Here is an 18,984-nt window from a genome sequence, read left to right on the forward strand (position 1 = left end):
ACTAATTTCCAGGGAATCGTTCAATCTGATGCAGCAACGAAGTGTTAGACGGAGCCATACCTTTCTGAGAGGAAACTCAAAGCAGTCTTGTATGATTCTGTTCACCGGAACCTAAAGGACAAACAAAGTTTCTGACCTTAAATGAGCATGTGACCCTTTGCTTAGATCAGGCGCCTATCTTCTGGGGGCGCCTTGAACGGCAACCTGACGTTTGCCTTGTTTGACCTTATTTGGCCCGAAAGTCATGACCTAGGAACCTCAAACTTTGAGCCACGTGCGTTCACGCACAGGTCAACACACCCTGTTAATGTGGTGTCTCTAGCTCTCCTAATTTCTGAAATCTCAGAGGGGGATTAAATTAACCCGCCACCCGAACGAAGGTCATCCAACCGGTCACCCGGGCGTGTGTTAAAAAGCCTGCCTTTAGCCCGGCGACAGGGGTGGAACTTCGTCGAAGGAAGTGACAAAATCTTGTTTCTCGCGACTTCCCTTTTTAATGTTTGTAGCACGCCTGACGCATCATTAGATTAAAAGGCAGTCAAAAAGACCACACATGTCTGCCACCGCGATGCGAAATTACTCACACGTCTAGCACCACCGCTGGCCAACTAGAGCAACCGCCCGCCCCCCTCCACCTCTTTTCTCCGGTCGTCTGGAATATCCGGTTGGTTCATGGACCCACCGCACTTTTTCAGTCGCAAACCAGTACCTGACGTTGCTTTTGTTGATGTCGTAGGTATTACGCCACAACAGACACCATACCTTCAGATCCGTCATTGCTGTATGACACCTCCGTATGCAAGTAGGCACTTTCCGAACGGGGAAATGTCATCCGACCACGGCACCGGCCAGCTTTCTATGTGCGGGTACAGGTACTATTCTATGCTGGGTAAGGGTCCATAATCCCGAGGAATTTGGAAATCTTTCAGCGCCTCTTTCAAATAAGAGCTTGATTTAGATAAGAAGACGCGAATCCTAAAATCACATTCTTAGGCCCACCTCAAAGTCCTGATTAAAACCGTGACGTGGTGCGTTTCCGAACAGACATGCGTTCACGGCAATGCGATAAAGCACTTATTACGACGCAGCTGTGACGAGACTGAGAAGAATGAACGGGGCGCACGCCTCGCGGTAGTTGTCAAAGTGTGGAGAATTGGGAGGGGGCGGTGCGCGACTGTTGTGTGTCGACAGGTAATGCTGTTTTTCTTGTCCATTTGGTTGGTGATTTGTGCTATAGACTGGAGCGGCCAATGCATGGGGCTCAAATTCATCTGATTGCACCAGCAATGTCGGACATTCGTGTGATTATGTAATAAGGTCGGTCATCTTGCGGGCACGCTTGCTGTAACTTTCTTTAGAGAAACAACTAATCATCACTCATGTGTACAGGATACTGCTGCCAACATCAGTTATGACCATGCAAGTGTGACCAACTTGTTTAACAGGAATGCACCAGTGAATCAGTGGGAGTAACTGGCAACTTTTTCCATTGTGGAACATATTTCTTTGATCACGAGAAATATGTGCACATTGCCTAAATTTGTTAAGGTAGATATTTAGAATATTTAACTATCTATGTGCTGTCCTGCTCAGCATGCAACACATGTTTTCCCAAGATACTGCACAATAATTACAACAATATTGGCATTTGCCACACCTTGAGTGCCTGGGTGCTCTAGTAGTGATGCCATGCATAATATTTTTAAAGCTCTGGATAACATGTTAGTTTCAGTGGAGTTGCTCCTGTCTGGAAAATTGTTGTAGAAAATTGCCCCAAAAACCTCTAAGTCTGGCCTAACCATTACCATAACCAAGTTAAATGACTGTGTGAGGTCAAAGGAGGTAACCATTATGTAATAGCAGAACATCATATGCTGTATTGGCTTTGTTCAGAGTGTTCACATTGATTAATGCTGAATTACTCTAGTATGTCCATCTTTGATCAAGTGGATCCATTAATAAATTTCAGTATCCTTAGCTACTGAAATTATAATAATTGTCTTAGCCCATCTGATATCAGCAATGCATAGTTTTCACACACCAAGCTTCAATCTGTGGCAGTGCATGTGGAGTAGCCATTTGATTCCAGCTGGTCTGTTAAGTGATGTTAAATAGTCCTAGGTTAGAGGAATCTCAGCATGTGGATGTGTAAACTGCAGGAAAAGTTTCTCAGGTGTAAACTGAAGCCCTAAATGCTGGCGGATTATGATGTGCGGAATGCTGGGGATGCTCAGTAATGAACATTGGTATTTACATTTAATCCATTAGTTGGAAACAATGTTTTGCTTATTTGTGGTTTCCTGTATTGAAAAATACAATCCAAGCACACAGGAATGTGGGAGACAGCTCATTGCTGAAGATGCTTTGCAGTGTGTGATGGCCTGGACTATAATAGATTGCTGTATGCTGGAATGCCTGGAACTGCTTCTAGAATATATGATGTCCAAAATATTTACCTGATGTTAAATAACCAATGCTGAAAGCAAAAAATAAATATGTAAATGTGTCCCACAATCTAGCCCAGGGTGGGAAATTTATTTTTTTTTGCTGGTGGCAGAGTACAAAAATTTTTGTGGTCTGAGTACAAACTTGCCTGCAAGCAAAGGTCTGTCTAATGTGGAATGAGTGTCTGCACAATGGGCCTTGCTTGAAGTACATCACATACTGCCTTTAATGGGTCAACATTCTCCCAATATTTTTCTGGCAAAAATTAGTGTCAGCATGCAATTTTGCATTTCTGTGGAACAGAGCACTTCTTGTGAGTGAGGGCACCACACTGATCCCATCCATATTCCTGTAGTGCTATTTGCTCACCTACACATGCAAAGATCGATTAATGGTTCATGTTAATAAGAGATACAGTTAGAGAGGTTAACAACAAAACTTTATACATATGCATTCACAGGTGCATCATACAAAGCTCAGTTACTTATCATTACCTATCTACATGCAAACTTACACAATATCAAAATGATAAATCAGGTGCATCCTCTGCTTACTGACAAACTGAATTGCGGACACCCACTGTGCATCACACCCTGGTTTTTTAATGAGTCTTAGGCAGATGCAACTGTTTATGAAAGCCTTATGTATGTGACATCACTAACATGTTGTCCTTTTGGCCTTTACATAATTAATATAAACATACCAAAAGTGTTCCTCTTCCTATCCTTCTCTTTCTGCTCTTCTCCTCTTTCAGCTCCTCACCTTCTCTTTCTGTCACTTTTCTCCTTCCACTCCTCCTCCACTTCTGCTCCTCCTCTCTGCCTGCACCTCCTGTTATCCCTCTCCCCTTCTCCAAGTTCCCTATGATCTTATGTAGGGACAATTTTAATACTGTCACTGCAAGACCTTATGCCTGACAGCAAGGAACATGGCAGCATTGCCACCTGTCAGGTTACAGCAATTATAACCACAGGCTGAAAAGAGGCCAGCCTCATATTTGATCCCACATGGGAAACCCAAGCCTAGCATTAATGTTGTATATAGATACCTTAGTACCTACATACCTACCCACCATGCTGTAGGTAGAGCAGGTTATACCAAGGTGATTCTGCACCAGCCTGCAGTGGTAAACATTTATAGATCAGTCCCCTGGTATTTATTTACCTTTTTTGGAATTACTTAATAGCGGTCCAAAACTAAATCCCAAGTAACTTTAGAGGTGTGGATACATGCTGTGTGAAAATTGAAGACAACCAATTCCACTTTGCCTCACTGAATACCTCAAACTCGCAGCTACGATGCACATAATCCCAAGCAGCTTCACTCACCCTCCGCCCCCCTCACTCCCACCACATCAAGACAAACAACTAAACCATGCACAGGAGTTCTGGCGCATTCACAGACATTGTGATGGCATTCTAGCACTCGTCAATGGGCAACCAAGTACAAGTACCACTGGTTGGTCCTGAAATGACTGAAGTACAAGTACCACGGGTCGGTCCTGAAATGAAAGTTGCTATTTTCCACCTACAAATACATATTATCTTCTGGTGGCGCAAGACAACGCCGAGATAATGCAGTACCTGTACTACAAATCTATAGATATTTCTCATTCTAAGGCATATCATGCCATTTCAACACCCTCTGAGGAGGGCCCGTATCTGGGCGATACCAAAACACGTAAATTTTTCAATTAAATTTGGCTAACTTTGCTAAAAACTTGCTGTTCTCCGGCTTGTACTCCAGCTTGTTCTCCCCGGGTCTCCCCATAGGCCCCATTGTGAGAAGGGCAACCAAGTACTGCGATTTTTTCCCACCGGGTTATGGACCATCTCTATCTTACAAGTATAGGTACTGGTTGAGCCTGGAGACGTGATACCGTTGTTAAATAAGTAAGATATCCTCGAATCTTCAAAGACCGGCATTTGCCGATTTCTGAAAAAGTGGTTGATGTGCTATCATTTATACAATAGTAATAAGTTCTGGAATGCTGCATGCCACAAACTCCCATTTTGGGAACGTAATTCCCGATGACATTTAAGAACCCAAAAGAAGCCGTTACCACCAAAAGTGCCGCCCACGAACGTGATATTTGGGTGCCATTTAATGTCATGATTCTATCTCAAAAGTGCCGATATGTGGTGTGTTTGAATGCTATGATTTTGAGTTTAATTGCAAGTTAGATGGTGATTGGTGGCTGGTATGGCAAGAGCAGGAATGAAACAAGCGCTTTGAAAAGGATGTGCAATGCTGCAACCTTTGGAATTTTCCCACCAAACTGTTTGCAAGATGCACGTCCTTTGGTAAAATCGCTAACATGTTATCTTAATATGAGGTAAGTTTAGAGCATAGTTGGCATGCTGGACTTCTTGCTCGGCGAGTCTTTGAATGACCTAGTTGAAAAAGATGTGCCAGCGGTGATTTTGGCGCTGCTAGTGATTTCTGGTCGAACGAATATTGTTGTAGGTGTCTGTTGCGACGCGGACTTTCACTGCTCGAAAATGCACTCGTCAGTTGCAGGAGGCTGGGCTGCCGCTGGTTTCGGGTACGGGAGGCGATGGGTTCGTCGCGTAGTGGGAGCCAGAGCCGTGATATGTTTGTCCGTTTCTTGAAAGGTATCGGTAGGTGTGTTTGTCGTGGAAAATGCGGTCTTACTTACTCAGGTGCGCCATATATTTTCCCCACAGGTAATGGCATGCGAGGTATGTGGCAGCGGTAGGTACTTAAAACAAGCACATTTCATATTTCAGTTTATTTCATTCCCACAGAAGTAACTCACATGAGTTGTCATCACCATTCAGGAGTTGCATAGGCTTGCACAAGTGCATCTGACCCATGTAATACAATGATGAAGGACATTGACATGAACGCCCTGGACTGGCCAGCTCCTGCAGGATTGCAGATGCTTGTCTCCATTTCTTGGTGCTCCATATGTTTGGTCCCTGGAAATCAAATAAAAGTTACAACTCACTTTATGAAAGCAAAGTTCATGCACCCTCCTGGCTATCAAGACAGCAAAACTGTCTGCCTTGGTACTTATACTCAGGCTCATACATTTGCAATGGTGTCTGCTTTGTGGGGCAACTGCAGTAGTTTGTCTGGAGTACAACAATTGTCATTCTTACCAGTCAAGAGCCTGGAGTACAAAATTTCCTGGTGTGACATCCACCAGAAAATGGAGGTTTTTCCCACACTGATCTAGCCTTTCAATGTTTGCCACCTAGATGCAGGCAATTTTGGCAGCAGTATTTAATGGATATGCAACACATGGATATGTGCTATTTTTGTCAATTTGTAGTATCTGGTGACATCAAAATTGAAGGGGCAAATTTCATACACTTCATCACAACTCAATAATTATACCCTTCCACATTTTATGGTTTTGCACCATGTACAGGAGTCAAAATTTTGCAGTATAGGCATGTACTATTCCCATCCACCCACCTCACTCACCCCCTGCCAGGCAGAGAAGATAGCAGTGACAGTCTCTTCCCACCCAAAGATAGTTGCAGTGCAGGGTGAAGCTGGCAAGCTTGTTGACCTGTTGCCATTACACCTGTTGACTGTTGTATATTAATGCTTCAATTGGTTTTTTAGGTAGTCATTGAAATGCACCTTATAAGTGCCCACAGGATGTGGAGTGTATCTGATAATGCTGCTTCTCTTCTTCCACAGGACAATGAGTCTTTCATCCCTGCATCTCCAGGTGAGATATGTATGCTTTCCTTTGATTTGAGGATAATGCTAAAATGTTGTGCACTTTGGAAAGATTGGATACATTGCAATATGTGCTTTAGCAATTGGATGGGGTATATTAGCCCTTTTAATAGCCTATCCCTCCTCTAAAAGCACAAACAAATCAATAAGTTTGACACACAAGTACCAGCACCTCAATGTGATTTCACTCCTGCCACCAGTCATTCCATGTCCCTGCATCTAGGTTCATGAAGCCTCAGATACATGTGTGGGATTATTTTTTCTTCAGATTAGCTTTGATTTGGTTCAGAGGAGATATGGGGACAAAGCAAGGCCCCTAGCTTGGAGCTCAACCCGACGCCAAGACAATGACGTGAAGCTGGTGGCCTTGAAGTTATGATTTGCGAGGCCGAAGCCAAAGCCATTTGCGCGGCCTTGTTTAAAGCGTGAAGCTGAATCCGCAACCGAGGGCAGCTGGCTTTTACTTTTTAACTGTGTTTCAGTCTCAGCCTAAAAAAGCTGTGCAATATGATAAAATGACAAGAGGTATGACATAAGATCGAAACTGTCTCGAAATGCTGTAGTACTACAGAGGAATAACATGATAAAAGATCGCACGCGTACGTTCGTGTACCAAACTTCGCACGGGAAAAGTTAATGCGCAAAAGGTGGTTAGAAACGATCGTGTGCGGTTCAAGCTCGTATCACAAGAGATCGCAGGCGTAAGTTCGTAGGATCGCAGGCGGAAGTTCGCAGGACGTGCATGCATTGCATGTGTGCTTGAAAGTTGATCGGGTAAAATCTCAAATGGGATTGTATTCGAAAGATCGAAGGACAAAGGGCTGTGCGACGCAAGCTCGTAAGCAAGACATGACATGCGATACAGAACTGCATGACAGTGAATCGTGAACAAAATTGCATCAGCAAACGAGCATTGGGCCATAGCTGGCCAAACAGACTGAGACGGGCCGACCAGACGGGCGCGCAGCTAGCAGTAGGCGGCGCACCGGTGCTGGGAAGAACAGTGACGTCACAGGACAATCCGAGCGCTGCGCCGCCAGGCCGTGACGTCACATCGCACCACCGCGGTGCCGATGAGCCGTCACTCTGCGGACATCGCAGGGTGACACTTCCTGCCCGCTGACGGGCCGGCAGAAGGGACGTCGTATCCTGTCCTGCCGAAATGTTTTGGAGTGGGGTCTGCTGGCTGCGCCGACCTCGCCCGTGTTTAGTAAAGATTAGTGCCTCCATGACGGGCAAGCTGGCGTGGTAGCGTTGAGCCTCCGACGGGTGTATGTTTTGGTGGGGCGTGTCGAGCACTTTCGTTTGTTCTGAGCACAGTATGCGTTTTTGAATATTACATTTCGTTCTCACAGCATGCATACGATTCTCGTCCTGTTACTTGCGACATCACATGATTCAACTAACATTACTCTGAACTGACACTGCCTTTGTCGTGGCAGACGTGTGACATCCACGACATGCAAATGCTGTAATGGACGACAGCGCTGACCGCGGGCGCGCACAGGTCAGGGCTGGCGTTAGCTGGCGTGTAACGCACACATCGATTGCAGCTGGCGGCGCCTGTTGCCAATGCCGTCACCACACTGCAGGGAGCGGGCAAGCTGGTGCCGTGGGCGTCCAAACATGGATCGCGCTCCACCCGCCTCACATCGGACCTTGAGGAAAGCATGATGAATGTAAGCAGGCGTTTCAAGTAATGCTGAGAGGATGTCGTGTTTGATTGTGTGTCAGGGGCATGACCTTAGCTGTGGGTGGTGAACGGGCCGGCCCGGGCCTCCTGGGCCTGACGATACTACACTGTGCCACTGAATGGTACACCTATTCACGCACACCCGGTGTGCCGCTGCTGCCACTAGCCGCTGCTCCGTGTGCGGCAGGCGCTGGCCAACTGTACGGAGCTGCGCCTGTTCGGGCTGCGGCCCGAGCGTGTCACCAGCCCGCTGCTGGCGCGGCCGCCGCTGCCCCAGCACTGGCGCCAGTCGCACGTGTCGGGCGCCTCCTTCGGGGAGAACCAGCGCGGCGCGGCGCCGCACCGGCCGCCGCTGCTGCTGCGGGCCGCGGTGCTGCCGCCGCCGCCGCGGCGCGGCTTCAAGACGCAACGCGCCATCGCGGCCGAGCGGCTGCGGACGCCCTCGCTGGCCGACAGGCTGCACGACAGCCTGCTGCTGAGCCGGCGCGCCGAACCGACGCCGCCGGCGCCTGCCAGCCGCCGCCGCCCTGCCCGGCCTTGACCAGCAAGCCGCAGCCGCAGCAGGCAGCAAGCTGAAAGGTAGTGGTGATGCGCCGCGTTCTGTGCAGTGCGGGGCCTGGAGGTGTTGTAGGTTTGTAGGTCGTTGTAGGCCCTACACCATACAGGAACTGTCATACGGCTTCAAGTGGCAGGTGTAGTCTGTGCACCATGTTTGACATACGCTAAGTAGAATTTGACAGTATTTTTAGAGCTTTCAAAATTGCAGTTTGTGCTTTTGGAATCGTGGACACAGACTGCCAACTTTTTCTGCACAATCCCGGACCCCAAACCAACAAAACAATGCTGCGTGTCGGTTTTGTAGTTTTATGGGCCCGCGTCGGGTCCACAGATCCACAGATCTGGCTGACAAGTCGTCTCCTGTGTGGCCGTGTCTGGACCCGGTGTGGCGGTACATGACCCCTCCACTCGACCACTCACAGAGCTGGCCGACGAGTCGTCCCCTGTGTGGCCGTGTCTGGACCCGGTGTGGGGGTACATGACCCCTTTCCCGGCCATTCACAGATCTGGCTGACAAGTCGTCTCCTGTGTGGCCGTGTCTGGACCCGGTGTGGCGGTACATGACCTCTCCCCCCGACCATCCGCAGAGCTGGCTGACAAGTCGTCATCCCCCGACGAGCAGCAGCGGCTGAAGCTGGCCTTCGCCGAGGGATACATGTCGGGCGGCTCGCAGCGGCGCAATACCACCTGGACTGGCCGCTTCCTCTACGGCTTCTACAACGTGCTGCGCGTCGCCGTCGTCGTGCTGCTCGTCTACGTGATCGTCGGTCAGTGCCCCGGCAGCGCCGACGGGCGGCGGGCGTACAGTTCAGAGCAGGCCATCGATGCGTGTCGAGGTGGTGCTGTTCGAGGCGGCGTTAGTGCAGTGCTTGCACATGGCAGGCACTGAATCGTCTGCGACAGCGTGCGCTGATCTTTGTGTTTGCCTCATGATGAAGAACGATGAGAAGGCTTCCGAATGTTATTAACTAAGAGGGGGGGGGGGGGGGGGGGGCGGATGGACAGTTAATCCGGCACACTCGGTTATTGCACGTAAAATTGACTGGTGACGGTTGTTTGGTCACTCTGTGAGCCGGTCGAGTTTGGTTGTTACGTTGGCCTGACGCCACTGACGAGTTGTGGTCACCCTGTTACAGCGGGTCCAGGAAACAACATGTTCCGCATGCAGTTCACCACGAACGAGGTGATGCCGGAGGAGGTGGACGTCACTTTCGCCGACGTCAGAGGCGTGAGTTCCCGTCAGGGCGCTGACCCGAGCCCGCTGTAAGCCAAGCTGACTCCCTGCGAAGCCAGCGGTCCTGCAAGCCGAGTATACTGGTGTGAGCGGGTGATACGGGGGTGAGCCGGTGATACTGCCGTGAGCGGGTTTTACGGGCGCGAGCCGGTGATACTGGCGTGAGCCGGTGATACTGGCGTGAGCGGGTGATACGGGTGTGAGCCGGTGATACTGGCATGAGCCGGTGATACAGGCGTGAGCCGGTGATACTGCCGTGAGCGGGTTATACGGGCGCGAGCTGGTGATACTGGCGTGAGCCGGCGATACAGGCGTGAGCCGGTGATACTGCCGTGAGCGGGTTATACGGGCGCGGGCCGGTGATACAGGCGTGAGCCGGTGATACTGCCGTGAGCGGGTTATACGGGCGCGAGCCGGTGATACTGGCGTGAGCTGGTGATACTGCCGTGAGCGGGTTATACGGGCGCGAGCCGGTGATACTGGCGTGAGCCGGTGATACTGGCGTGAGCGGGTGATACGGGTGTGAGCCGGTGATACTGGCGTGAGCCTGTGATACAGGCGTGAGCGGGTGATACTGGCGTGAGCCGGTAACACGGCCTGCTGAGGCTGGCATTGCCGTCATTGCTTGAATGCAATGACGCAACGCTGGCAGAGGGCGTCCACCAGTCCTGATCTCAGGTGTGTTCATGTCCGACTGAGCCGGTATTCGTGACGGGTTACACCGCTGCCTCGCCGGAGCCGGAGCCCCCAGCCGGCCGGCCTGCTGCTGCCGCTGGCCGCCGGGCGTCTAGCCCCCTATCCTCGGCAGGCGGATGAGGCCAAGCAGGAGCTACAGGACATCGTGGCGTACCTGCGCGATCCAGAGCGTTTCTCGTCGCTGGGCGGCAAGCTGCCCAAGGGCGTGCTGCTGGCCGGGCCGCCGGGCACCGGCAAGACGCTGCTAGCGCGGGCCGTGGCCGGCGAGGCCGACGTGCCGTTCTTCCACGCCGCTGGATCAGAGTTCGACGAGATCTTCGTCGGCCAGGGCGCCCGCCGCGTCCGCGACCTGTTCAGTATGTACGGGGCAGGAACGCCCTGCAGCTGGGGAGGGAATGATTAGGGTTGAGTAGCCGTTGGGTCCCTATTCACCTATGGATAATTGACTGGACGTGAAATCATTAATGGTGTAGTGATGTTACGTAATTATGGGCATCTCGCCGTCTGTCTCAGTCGGCGTGCCTCCGGTGGATTTCTCCCCTGATGGTGCGGTCGGGCAGCGTGCATGCAGTTTTTATTTGTGTACAGCCCGGGTGACGTTCATTGTTGCCAGTCAGTGTTCTCCTGCCTATGTATGCACAATGACAGATGACACCTGCCGAATCTTTGCTGGTATCCTTCATTGGCTGTTGCCATGGCATGGGTCCCGATGTAAATTTGCGGTACTGTGTTCCATTTGAATGAAGTGAATGCACCTTAGTCCCAGTGAATTACGTCCGTCTCCAAACGCACACTCGGCAACCGTGCGCACCTTCCGTCCCCGGCGGTGGTCGCTAGACCTCTCCATGTGCGGGGAGCGCGGAGGCGGTTGTCGCCAAACCTCTCCCCTGTGCAGGGAATGCGAAGGCGCGTGCGCCGTGCGTGCTCTTCATCGACGAGATCGACTCGGTGGGTGGTAAGCGGAGCGCCTCGCGCCACCACCCTTACGCCAACCAGACCATCAACCAGCTGCTGTCCGAGATGGACGGCTTCCACAGCAACGAGGGCGTTATCGTGCTGGGCGCCACCAACCGGCGCGATCATCTGGACGCGGCGCTGCTGCGGCCCGGCCGGTTCGACGTCGAGGTCCAGGTGAGCAGTCTGGGCAGGGTCCAGGTGAGCGGCCCAAGTGAGCAGCTGGGGCAGGGTCCAGGTGAGGAGCTGGGGCAGGGTCCAGGTGAGCAGTCAGGGCAGGGTCTAGGTGAGTAGTCAGGGCAGGGCTTAGGTGAGCAGCTGGGGCAGGGTCGAGGAGCGCAGCCCATGTGAGCAGCTGGGGCACGGTCCAGGTGAACAGCCAGGGCAGAGTTCATGTGACGAGCCGGGCAGGGTCAAGGTGAGCAGTCAGGGCAAGGTCCAGGTGAGCAGCCAGGACAGGGTTTAGGTGAGCTGCTGGGGCAGGGTCGAGGTGAGGAGCTGGGGCAGGGTCCAGGTGAGCGATTGGGGCAGGGTTCAGGTGGGGAGTCAGGGCAGGGTTCAGGTGAGGTGCTGGGGCAGGGTCCAGGCGCGCAGTCAGGGCAGGGTCCAGGTGAGCGGCTAGGGCAGGGTCCAGATGAGCAGCCAGGGCAGGGTCTAAGTGAGCAGCGAGGGCAGGGTTCAGGTGAGTCGCCAGGGCAGCATCCAGGTGAGCAGCTTGGCTGGCAGGGCGGGTAGGGAGGTACAAGGACTAATGTGGGTTCAGGGGTGGGACGATATATGTGTACTATATGAACAGAACAGGTGTGTGGGCCTAGCAGCCACAGCATCAAGCACGATGTCCAGCTGATTGCTCGGCGTGCGCGGCTGGCCGTTGACCGGCCGCAGCGCGCCGCCACCGCCGCCGCCGCGCCGCGCCGCGCCGCGCCTCAGCCGTGAACCACACCGGTGACTCCCGCTCGGCAGGTGAGCGCCCCCGACCTGCAGGGCCGCAAGGACATCCTCCGACTGTACCTGGACAAGGTCACGCTGGGAACGGACGTGGACGTGGACAACCTGGCGCGCGGCACCATCGGGTTTACAGGTGCGGCGGCCGACCGGGCGCCAGCCGCGGCCGGGCCACAGTCGTCTGGTCGCACTCCAGTGCACGGTAGCTGGCGATCATTTGCTGCGTTAGTCATTTACAGCCATTGTCCAGTCATTTACGGCCATTCATACGTTATGCGGGGATTTGATGGCCTCATGACGTTGCCTGGCATTCCCCTGTCTTCGGTCGTATTGTTATGTCCCGTATTCTTGCCACTGGCATAGCTGAGATTTCGCCAAGAGGTAGCCAAATTTGGGACATAGGCTGCTTTTGGCTGGGAGAACTTCTTAGGCTTGGGGTCCCATTTTATTGCCCGGAGGGCCGTTTTTGTTTGTTTTATAAGCTCAGCGGACGCCTTGAAGCTGCCAAAACGTATTGGGGCCCTCGGCTCCATGCGAGGCCTCACCACCTCCAGGGCCATGCCCCCCCCCCCACCCTGGCTGTGCCACCGGTTTTCCCTGCGACTTCTCCCCCCCCCCCCCCCAGTGTTGGGTCCTGGGATGGCCGTCGTGACACCGTCGTCGTCCTCTGTGGTATCGTCACCATCTCGTGGCATCTCTGTGACGGCGTCTCCGGTGCGCAGGAGCCGACCTTGAGAACATGGTGAACCAGGCGGCGCTGCGGGCGGCCATCCTGCAGGCCTCCAGCGTCTGCATGAAACACCTGGACTGGGCGCGCGACAAGGTCATCATGGGTACGTGCCGGGGCCCAGGGTAGAGCTGCTGAAATGCTGGCAGGTGCTGAATGTTCGTTCGGGTAGGGTGTCAGTTACAGTACAACCCCGAGTCCCGCTGTCGCTGGGTTTGACGTGGAGAAGCTGCTCAGTGTGTGATGGGGCGGGTTCGGAGCGCCGTGACCATAGCAGACCCATCGGTGTATTGCGGCGTAGGCGATTCTGGTGAGTGGCGATGCATAGTTTACACCAAGCCACCGGCATGGTCGGGACAGGCTGCCTGAGATGAGCCTAAGATAGTGTGGACGTCCAGTCAGGTGTTGTCAGTGTCATTGAGTGCGCGGCTGCCACGTCCTGTGTCAGGTCCCTCCCTGGTGCGGCGTGCCCTCTCGCCCCTGACCCCAGCCCTGGGTCGCAGGCGCCGAACGCAAGTCCCGCATCCCGGACGAGGAGACGAACCTGACGACGGCCTACCACGAGGGCGGCCACACGCTGGTGGCACACTTCACCAAGCACGCCGACCCCGTGCACAAGGTCACCATCATGCCGCGCTCGCAGAGCCTTGGACACGTGAGTCTGCCGCGGCTGCTGGGTCAGCACCGGACATACTGACCGGGTCACGGCGGGAGCCGGGGACGCGGATCGGCCTCGGCTCTGCCCCTGTACACCAGTACACCATCCCGCCGCGCTCATGGCTCCGCGGTCACGTTGATGACGGACGAGACCGGTGGCTGACAGGACACTGGGCTGGGCGGCAGCCAGAGTATCGTAACCCGCTGACGGCGACCACCCGACATGGGCGTGTTCGAATCAGGCCCGCGCTACTGACGTCACACACCTGGCATGTGACGTCACTCCGTCGTCCCGCCGCAGACGAGTCAGATCCCGAGCAAGGACCAGTTCCAGAGCACGCGCGCCCAGATCCTGGCCAAGATGGACGTGCTGATGGGCGGCCGTGCTGCCGAGGAGATCATCCTCGGCCCGGACCACATCACCACCGGCGCCAGCAATGACCTGGAGGTGGGTGGCCGACTCCGGGGCCGCCAGACGCGACCGGCGGCGGTGACTCGCCAGCCGGGCTTCGACGCCTGCCGGTGTTAAACGTCACCTGCTGTCAGGCGGGCAGAAACTCACGGAGCCAACGTGTGGCGGAGTATGCTATTGTTAATCTGTCGTCTAGGTATTCCTTTTGTAGCGGATTAACCGAAAGCACTGGTTCGACACTGATACGGCGGTGATATGGCAGCCGGCGCTGGTGTATTTATGTTGTGCCTGACACCGTGACAGTTGCTGGCGTGATGTACGCGAGTCCCGGCTGGCACCAGGGCGCGTGAGGCTCTCAGGCGGCGATGGTAACAGTCCCGCCGTGTGGCTGACACACCAGGGCGCGTGGGGCTCTCAGGCGGCGGCGGTAACAGTCCCGCCGTGTGGCTGACACACCAGGGCGCGTGAGGCTCTCAGGCGGCGGCGGTAACAGTCCCGCCGTGTGGCTGACACACCAGGGCGCGTGAGGCTCTCAGGCGGCGGCGGTAACAGTCCCGCCGTGTGGCTGACACACCAGGGCGCGTGAGGCTCTCAGGCGGCGGCGGTAACAGTCCCGCCGTGTGGCTGACGCTGACGCCGCGGCCGGCCTCCACAGCGCGCGACGATGCTGGCCACCAGCATGGTGAAGCAGCTGGGCATGAGCGAGCGGGTGGGCCTGCGCACCATCACCGACCAGCCGGACGCAGAGCTGGGCTCGTCCACCTCCGTCAGCGACAGCACCGTCCAGCTCATCGACGGCGAGATCAAGCGCCTGCTACACGTGCGTGTCGGGCATAGGGCGGGGGATTCCAGTCCGCGACCAGGCCGGGGACGGAGGAACGCTGCTGTGCACAGGCGAGGGTCTGTCGAAAGACGGCACAGCCGTGCTGATGTTGGGTGGAGTGGTTGCCCTGCTTGAATGGAGCGGTGGTTCCCAGCAGCCGCATGCGAAGCGGTTACATGCCTTTCGATCACATGCCTTGGGTACGCGCCCCGCACCCCTGTACAGTGTCGGTGTTTGTGGCATTCGTCGGTCCGGTGGTAGTATGCTGCTCATTTTGCTTTAAGTCCCAAACGTGAGCCGGCTGTATGGGATGTGATGTTTTCATCACATATCTGGCATTTGTATCACATGCCTAAGATTCACTGATGCCATACAATGTTGTCTTATTTTTCTGCTGTTACGATGGAGCGCAGGTTATGGTTTCTACTCGTGCTTAGTTGGAAATCACTTCTAGTCCACTTTCTGTCTGGGGAGCTTACAAACGAAATGACTCCCCGTTGTTGCGTGGGATTGTCATGGGATGTCACTTCTCGGAACGGCACCGTTGCGGGACGGCATTGCCCGGTAGGGGCCACCGAATGGTGTCCTCCACCGGGTATGGTAATTCTTCCCGTCTGAAGCCGGCTCAATAGTTCGGAAAATAATTGCCAGTTAAATATAATAAATTGGAAATGAATTTAAGTGTCATTCAAATGTTTGGTCTTCCCAGGAATCCTACGATCGTGCCAAGAACCTGTTGAAGACACACAACAAAGAGCTGAAGCTGGTGGCCGAAGCATTGCTCAAGTATGAAACGCTTGATGCCGAGGATATCAAAACGATCGTAAAAGGCGGAAACTTTGTGAAACCAGAAGACGCGCCAACTAAATTTGAGTGACCAGTGTCGTAGGTGCCATTGTGTAGATGGCGTGCGTTTGTGCTGTTCTGTCATATTTCGGTGGGCTCCGGTTTGCGAATCCATTACCGTCACTTATGTTGGGTTCGTAAGCGCGTTTTCGTCCGGCGTAACTAGGCACCTTATAGACCTTGTGATTTCGTAATAGTCCGTGTTCTGACGAGATGCCTTTCTCACTGATGGCCTTGCAAATGTTGCAACAATTGCCACCAGGCATACATACATACATATATGTATATATATATATATATATATATATATATATATATATATATATATATATATATATATATATATATATATATATGTATATGATATGCGGCAATTCATGAAACCTGGCCAGATGTCCTTACAAAAGGTGGGCCTACCTTTGACAAATGAATGCCCGTTGAAGCCTGCGAAAACATGAGAAATACAGGTATTCTTTTCTGAGCATTCTCATTTTCCATTTTGCAAGGTCTGCGCACGACTTGGAACTATTCGTGGTTCCATTGTAACATCAAGTGCATCTGCGCTATATGTTGTTGAAATATGTTATACCATATTGAAGCATGTAATAAACAAAACCTTGGAATGCATCGTATCCCTGATTGTGTGCACCAGCGCCGAAAGTACCCTTATCACCATTTTATGTATGAGTTTTGGTGATGACAGTTTCAGAGATGCAGTGGCTCGTCTCATGAGTCATATGCTGCATCACCGTTTCCTTGGATTCCTTTCCTCGGACTGCGCCAGTTCCTCAAATAGCTGATGAAATGGAGTGAGGCAAAACACGTCTGCGGGCCCATTGTCATCGTCATGAAGTTTGGCGCCGCCGGAGTTTATTGTCAGCTCTAGTAGTCTCGGGAAAGGCAGTATTTTGGCGCTTTGGACTAGCTTTGCCGCCAAAAGTACAGATATGGCGCGCATATTTCAAAACTGCGTGGTGCGAATGCCGGGAATGCCACATGTAACTCGCCTTGCTAGCTCCCTGAAATCACATAAACGTGGCGCCAATTTACCAAGTGGCATATTTCCCGTTCGTCTGGTACGCCTGAGGTGATTTGCACTTCCTCTACAGATTCTGGTACGCATTGGTGCATGTATGGTGCGGTGCGGAGCCTGCGCGGGAAGTTAACATGATCAAAAATTGCCTCAATTTTTTTTAGGTGTAGACGTCAATCTGATTTAAAGTTTTCATTCAAGTAATTACCGTGGTTTGGTGACGAATCCTGTGCAAACAATGATGGCTGCAAAGGGAGAATTGTGCTGGTTCTTTGAGGGAATCAATTATTGTACACCATTTGTCGTGTTTAAGGCAGAACATATAATAAATAATCTTAAAACAGGTAGATTTATGCTCCTACCTCCAAATTTTAATCTTTAGGATAGCGAGCTTCGAGTGCCCCGCACACCCCACTGCCTCGACTCCCCAGCGCCGTTTCTGCATTGCTGTTGCATAATAACAATATTTCTGCTTATCAGGAACCATAGAGGATTACAGGACCAAGGTAACAATAATAATGCAGTGAAAAGCGTTTCTCGTCACATCTAGGTACGTTTATGAAACTGACAGGCCAGAATAGTCCAGAACATAGCATAAACTTAACTAGCCTAACCTAACCTAACCTAACCTAACCTAACCTAACCTAACTAACCTAGCCTTACCCCCACCCCATCCTCTTCAACCCAGTGTCCCATCGGCATCCATGTTCCATGCCATATATATGTACCGTATTAAGAAGTTTTGTCTAGCCGCCATATTCTCATTTTGCTTTTCATTCCCAGGCAAAAACGTAATTTCCCTACCATGTTGACCAATCTACAAACAGTACGGAAGACTGCTTGGATACGCAAGAGACACATTTTATTGAATTCTTGTTACCTTGGCCTCATACATTTTTATAATGCTTGACACGCAGTAATGTTGTGATAATGCAGTAATGTTGCGACCACACATAGAAATGGCGCCCCCGTCATGGTTGCTGGGTTTTGCATTCAGATGGCTATCGTAGTTATTTAAGTTCCAAGGTTAGAGCTTAGATGACCTGTTTTACTATTAATTACAATATGTTCTGCCTTAAAAATGACTATTGATGTACAATGCTCTTTCTTAACATGAGGCAGCAATGTATACCCTGACCAGGGAATCTGTGCCATTAAGGAAAATTTTCAGTCCTTTGAAATCAGTCAACCCCTGTGCAGTGACTTATGTTGTGATTACACTGTGTGACAAGGTACTACTGGTCCCCAAAGTGCCTGTTAAATGGGTATTGACCAGACCTTGTCAGCCTAGGCTATATTTATAAAAGATTAAATGAGCTTGTTGAGGATTGGTTTAAACATTCCTGGGCTGCTCAGGCTTCCAATGTCTTGACCATGTAGATGGTGGATGTGGGGTTTGGTGTCTTCAGTGTGAGATAGTGTGTAAATGTTTCTAAATGTTTGTGCAAAGATGAATAGCAGGTAACACTTCAGGTGGCCCACTTTTCCACATACTGCATGCACAAATAACCCATGCATAATGTGATCATTTTAGGTTGCTGAGGTTAAACTCACATATTTGTTTGGGCCAAAGTTGCCAAGAATAATATCACAACTGAAGCATGCATGATTTTAACTGCAGAAGTGCAGAACACAACAATAATGATTACACCTCACTGACCACTTCAGTACAGTACTGATGCAGAAAATTCAGTAGGTTGCCAAAAATATGTCAAGAAATGTATTGCAAGGTTTTGTCAATTAACAGTGATGAAGCTGGCGGGTGAGTTTATTAGGTATGAATTTAGGCAGCAAGTATTTCTCAGCAACATTTTGGATCTGGGCCAGCAGTTCCAAAGCTTATGGGGTGGACATTATCCAGTAGGGCCAATGCTACCAGCTGAATGATTCAAATGGGGACAGTGTTTTCAAACCTGTGGGCTGGATATTGCTGCAGTAAACTTCTATCTCTGGATATAAATATTCTGTAGTTTTGTTGAATATGTCTAAATAACAGCATAAGTCACCAGCATCAGCTGCAAATGCAGATGATTATGCTTCTTTCACAGCTACATGCCATTACAGGCATATCCAATTATCCTCTCATCTGTCAAATGATCTTCTGGCCACTCCCACTGTCTGGCATTAAATGCCATTCTTGCTGACAATACATTACAACCAGTTAGCAATGCCCACTACCCAAATACATCATATCAAACTTCCTGATATCTCAGTTAGTTGCTGCCTGCTGCTACCTGACACCTG

The 18,984-nt window shown here is 51.7% G+C and overlaps 1 protein-coding gene across 1 annotated transcript; it reads left to right on the forward strand.

Moving 5' to 3' along the window:
* The first annotated feature begins 4,745 nt into the window (after positions 1-4,745).
* YME1L (ATP-dependent zinc metalloprotease YME1L) lies at positions 4,746-16,331 on the forward strand. The gene is made up of 16 exons (XM_037223296.1): positions 4,746-4,780; positions 6,121-6,151; positions 7,716-7,841; positions 8,043-8,194; positions 8,312-8,334; positions 8,372-8,434; positions 9,001-9,180; positions 9,550-9,641; positions 10,456-10,699; positions 11,239-11,474; positions 12,261-12,378; positions 12,965-13,075; positions 13,473-13,624; positions 13,928-14,074; positions 14,694-14,858; positions 15,571-16,331. The coding sequence occupies exons 1-16, from the start codon at positions 4,776-4,778 to the stop codon at positions 15,736-15,738; spliced, it is 2,013 nt and encodes a 670-aa protein (XP_037079191.1). The 5' UTR covers positions 4,746-4,775; the 3' UTR covers positions 15,739-16,331.
* Positions 16,332-18,984: the final 2,653 nt, after the last annotated feature.

This window comes from Pollicipes pollicipes, unplaced genomic scaffold (genome assembly GCF_011947565.3).
Source record: "Pollicipes pollicipes isolate AB1234 unplaced genomic scaffold, Ppol_2.1 Scaffold_4881;HRSCAF=5763_pilon_pilon_pilon, whole genome shotgun sequence".
Lineage (NCBI taxonomy): Eukaryota > Metazoa > Arthropoda > Thecostraca > Pollicipedomorpha > Pollicipedidae > Pollicipes > Pollicipes pollicipes.

Excerpts from the sequence above, each read along its gene's own strand:
- YME1L (XM_037223296.1), top strand. Across the intron at positions 6,152-7,715 it reads TTTCATCCCTGCATCTCCAG|CTGGCGGCGCCTGTTGCCAA; the intron begins GTGAGATATGTA and ends CATCGATTGCAG. Across the intron at positions 7,842-8,042 it reads TTGAGGAAAGCATGATGAAT|GCGCTGGCCAACTGTACGGA; the intron begins GTAAGCAGGCGT and ends CGTGTGCGGCAG.